This window comes from Raphanus sativus, chromosome 2, assembly GCF_000801105.2.
Source record: "Raphanus sativus cultivar WK10039 chromosome 2, ASM80110v3, whole genome shotgun sequence".
Classification (NCBI taxonomy): domain Eukaryota; kingdom Viridiplantae; phylum Streptophyta; class Magnoliopsida; order Brassicales; family Brassicaceae; genus Raphanus; species Raphanus sativus.
Window position 1 is genome coordinate 3,530,511 of NC_079512.1, and position 4,034 is coordinate 3,534,544.

At 39.3% G+C, this 4,034-nt stretch overlaps 1 protein-coding gene across 1 annotated transcript; it reads right to left on the bottom strand.

Annotated features, from left to right (window-relative positions):
- Positions 1 to 1,141: 1,141 nt before the first annotated feature.
- Positions 1,142 to 3,766, bottom strand: LOC108841690 (pollen receptor-like kinase 3). The gene is made up of 2 exons (XM_018614448.2): positions 2,457 to 3,766; positions 1,142 to 2,301 (listed from the first exon to the last, which is right to left on the bottom strand). The coding sequence occupies exons 1-2, from the start codon at positions 3,333 to 3,335 to the stop codon at positions 1,327 to 1,329; spliced, it is 1,854 nt and encodes a 617-aa protein (XP_018469950.2). The 5' UTR covers positions 3,336 to 3,766; the 3' UTR covers positions 1,142 to 1,326.
- Positions 3,767 to 4,034: the final 268 nt, after the last annotated feature.

Genomic DNA, 4,034 nt, shown 5'->3' on the forward strand with positions numbered 1-4,034 from the left:
TCTGATCAACCTTTCCCTTGCTCTCAAGCTATTACAAGAAACTAGAGATAATAGTTAATCCGAAAATGAATTAATCGATCTTAGTCTCATTACTTTTGCTTCTTCTTGTGCTGAATCTGATATCAGATTTTATGTCTTTGCTGATAGAGAATCTTCACTGATATCCAAGACAAAGAAAAATTAGAAAGAAGTGATCAATCAATTTTCTTTTTCTCTCTGATGAAAGTTTTTGGGTACCTATACGTATCCCATGAGTTTCTTTTTTTGCATGTTGGTGTTCAGAAATATCTTTTATATATTGACTCTATTTTTTCTTTTACCTTGTTCTAAGTTCAGGAGGAGAACAACACGTCCTCACTTTGCTCTGAATTGCATGTCTTGGTACGACCATGATGATCTTCGTGCCAAGAATTATCATTTTATCCATTTAGTTTCATCTTTTTCCGTAGCGGAAGAAAGTTCCTAGATGCCATAATTTTATCATCACCTTGCCAATTCTGCATTACTGTTCTTTAGAACAAATATTTGTCAATATCATCAAAAGCAATTATTATCTACATAATTTTTCTTATGTAGATTGTTAAAACTAGAATATTTCACAATTAATTTTATCTAAATATATTTTGAACCATACATTTTCTGTCTCAAATTTTATTTTGATAGAACAATAGTATTCTCTCTATTTTTAAATAAGTGTCGTTTGACATTTTCCAATAAAATTAAAAAATCTATATAATTGACTAATATATATGTAACTAATGTATGATTAATTAAATAAAAATAATTTAAATAAATATTTATTGGTTATAAAAAGATAAAAGTTAGATTTAACTTACAAAGTTATATTACAATTATAGAATTATATTTTTTTGAAAAAATAAAAAAAATCTAAATTGATATTTATTATAAAACAGATAGAGTATATTAATATTTTTTTTTTCTTTTAGCTTAGACTAACTTAGAACCTAATCTCTGTTTTCTAAATCTCCTATTTGCTTTTCTTTTTGTATTAGGATTGTAATTAGCAAAAACTTTTGTTTAAATACATTGACCTTATGGTCCAAAGTCCAAACAATACAAGTTAATATTCACCTTTTTCATACTATTAGCTTACAAAAAAAAAATTCTAAATTGAGCATCATCCATCACATATATGCCCAAAACGACAAAACAAACTTTGTCACAAGTAACCTCCAGCTAATTTTCTTAATCATATACACAAATTTAAATATAAAGATAAAGAGAATTAAAACAAATAAAAAATGGTGAACCTACCTGAATCTAACGGCTGGAATTCATCGAATCCCAGAATCAACTGTGGAAAAACTAAGTTTCAATAGAAACGAAGTCATCCATCGTCAGTTCGTCAACGACTTCAATCATACTCGGCCGCCGATCCGGATCTTCTCCGATACACCTCACACTGATCCGTAGAACATTCTCGATCTCATCCCACACCACCTTATCACCACGAGCGGCGGTTACAACCGTCGGATCAATCAGATCCATCCAATCCGCCAGATTCGCGCCACCCGCTAGATCCGGCGGCGGACTCTTCCCCGTCAAGATCTCCAACACCACGACGCCGAAACTGAACACGTCGGACTTCGGGGAGACGGTTGCGTCGCGGGAGTCGTACGCGGCGAGGGACTGGGACTGCGCGTCGGGGTTGATCAGTCTCTGGAGCCCGAACTCGGAGATCAGCGGCTCGCCGTCGTCGGCGAGGAACACGTTGCTCGATTTTAGGTTTCCGTGAGGTAACGTTAGGAACGGTAACTCTCTGTGGAGGTAACACATCCCACTCGCGATCCCTTGGATGATTTTGAGCCGCGAAGGCCAGTCTAGGTTAGAATCATCCTCTCCACCTATTACGCCGCCACCGCGGCGGCGTAATCGGTGAAGCAGGCTTAGGTTAGGGATGAATTCAAACACTAGAAGCTTCTCGTCTCGCCGTGAGTGGTAAGCGAGAGGGGTTAGTATGTTCTTGTGACGCAAGCTTCCTAGGTTCTTGATCTCTTGGGCGAATACGCCTATACTCACTTCGTTCATCACCGTCACTCGCTTCACCACCACCTTGACTCCGCTCGCGATCACCGCCTTGTAGGCGGATCCCACGCTTCCGCCGCTGGTGGTAGGGTGGCCGTCTGGAGCTCCGAGGGCGTGCGCTGATGATTTTAGTAACTCTTCTAGATCGAATACACCCTTTTCTTTGTTCACCATCACCAAATCCGTCCTCAGCTCGCGGAAACTGCTGGGCATGCCCTGCCTCGAGCCGCCAGTTCTTGGTCCTTCGATGGTTACCTATCAAACCACATAAAGAATTATGTTAGGTGATATACATTATTGCAATGTATATGAATTCGCGATTAAGCTGCCTAAACATAGATCCAACACGCTATTAAAAAAAACATGCTAACGCCTTACTAAAGAAATGCACTTCTAGCATTGCCACTAACCTGAATCTGTTGATCCTCGGTGTTGTCTTGTTCAGAGGTACTGAGGGTCCCCTTCCTCTTCTTTAGGAAGAGTAAGAAGAATATGATAAGGATGAAAAATAACCCTAGTATACCGAATGCAATATAGTATTTGCTCTTATAATCGTCTTTCGTGTCTCCGTCTGCTGAGATCTGAGCAGTCGAAATCCCCGGCTGGGTGCAGGTAGTTGCTAGCTTTGCACCACAAAGGTCAGAGTTTCCCGCGAAATTGCTAGCGTTGAATCTTGACAAACCGGGTGGAATTTCTCCAGCTAGTCGGTTGTTTGAGAGATTGACATCCGCTAAACCCGGTTGGGTGAAATTCGGTATAATCCCACTGAATTGATTGTTTTCGAGGTGTAGCTCCATTAGTGGTGATGTAGTGGCCAGTGAGAGAGGGATGTGGCCAGAGAACTCGTTGTTCGACAGCCACACTTTCTTCAGGGAACGCATTCTTGCGAAATAATCAGAAGGGATATCACCGGAGAACCGATTGTTTGACAAGTAAATTGATTTTAGAGATGTTAATCGGTTAAACTCTGGTATTTTACCGGAGAAGGAGTTGTTCATTATGCTTATGGTTCGTAGACCAGGTAGGTCTAACAAGGGTGCAACGTCGATGTTACCCGTGAGACCCATCTGTTCGATCTGGAGGCCAGACACGGAGTTTTTGTTGCAAAGCAATCCGAACCATCTTTGTGTTCCTCCACAAGGCTCTGAATCTAGTGTCCAAGAATCGAGAGACTTGGTGTTGGTTAATGACTCTTTGAATTTCAACAACGATTCTGCTTCGGTTAACGAGTTAGCAGAAAGTGCTGTGAGAGATAGCATGAGCGGCCAAATTAGCCAGGCCACGGCCATTTACTTAACAGGAGCTAGGCCGCCGGAATTCTAAAAACTTAGTTTAAAATTTTCAGTAATAACCAAAATAGCTTCTCTGTTTTTTTTTTGCTGATGTGATTTACTAATTTTCTCTGTTCCTGTCTTGTTTCTCGCTTTGTCTTTTCTTTTTCTTTCGTCATTTGTAAACCATTGAATGAGAGGGGCTTAAGAGCTTATGGCGCGAATTTTCGTTGAAAGAGTCAAGATAGAGAAAAGCAAAAGCAATTACGAAATAGTAAATGCCTCTGCATTTTTAGTGGCCCGTATGGCTACCATTTGATGTTATGTTCCAAGCCCAAACTTGATCTAAGAATCTATATGCATATTTTGGTTTTAGAAAACTTGCATTCGTGTAAATTATAGTTTTGTTATACGTGCATTTGAAAATGCAAAATATTTATGACCAGATTGTATTTTAAAAAGGAAATTTAATTATTTAAATAATTAACCTGTTCAGTGAATACTTGGGGACCAGATTGTGTTTCAAATTACATGCATTTCGTTTCTATCATTCCCTATGAAGCATGTGAAGAAGTTCCAATTTTTTGGTATTCACATGCAAATTATCTGTCGGCGTCAGATTCGGTTTGCTTTATCAGTAGTTGTAAGTTTGTAACGGACCTACTTCCGTTGGGTAATGATAGAAACGCAAAGCTTCTAGTTCGCCGTCACACATTA

Bases quoted from the DNA above. Each gene is read 5' to 3' on its own strand.
- LOC108841690 (XM_018614448.2), bottom strand. From the start codon at position 3,335: ATGGCCGTGGCCTGGCTAATTTGGCCGCTCATGCTATCTCTCACAGCA. The intron at 2,302-2,456 runs GTTAGTGGCAAT...GTGGTTTGATAG, and splicing joins CCGAGGATCAACAGATTCAG to GTAACCATCGAAGGACCAAG.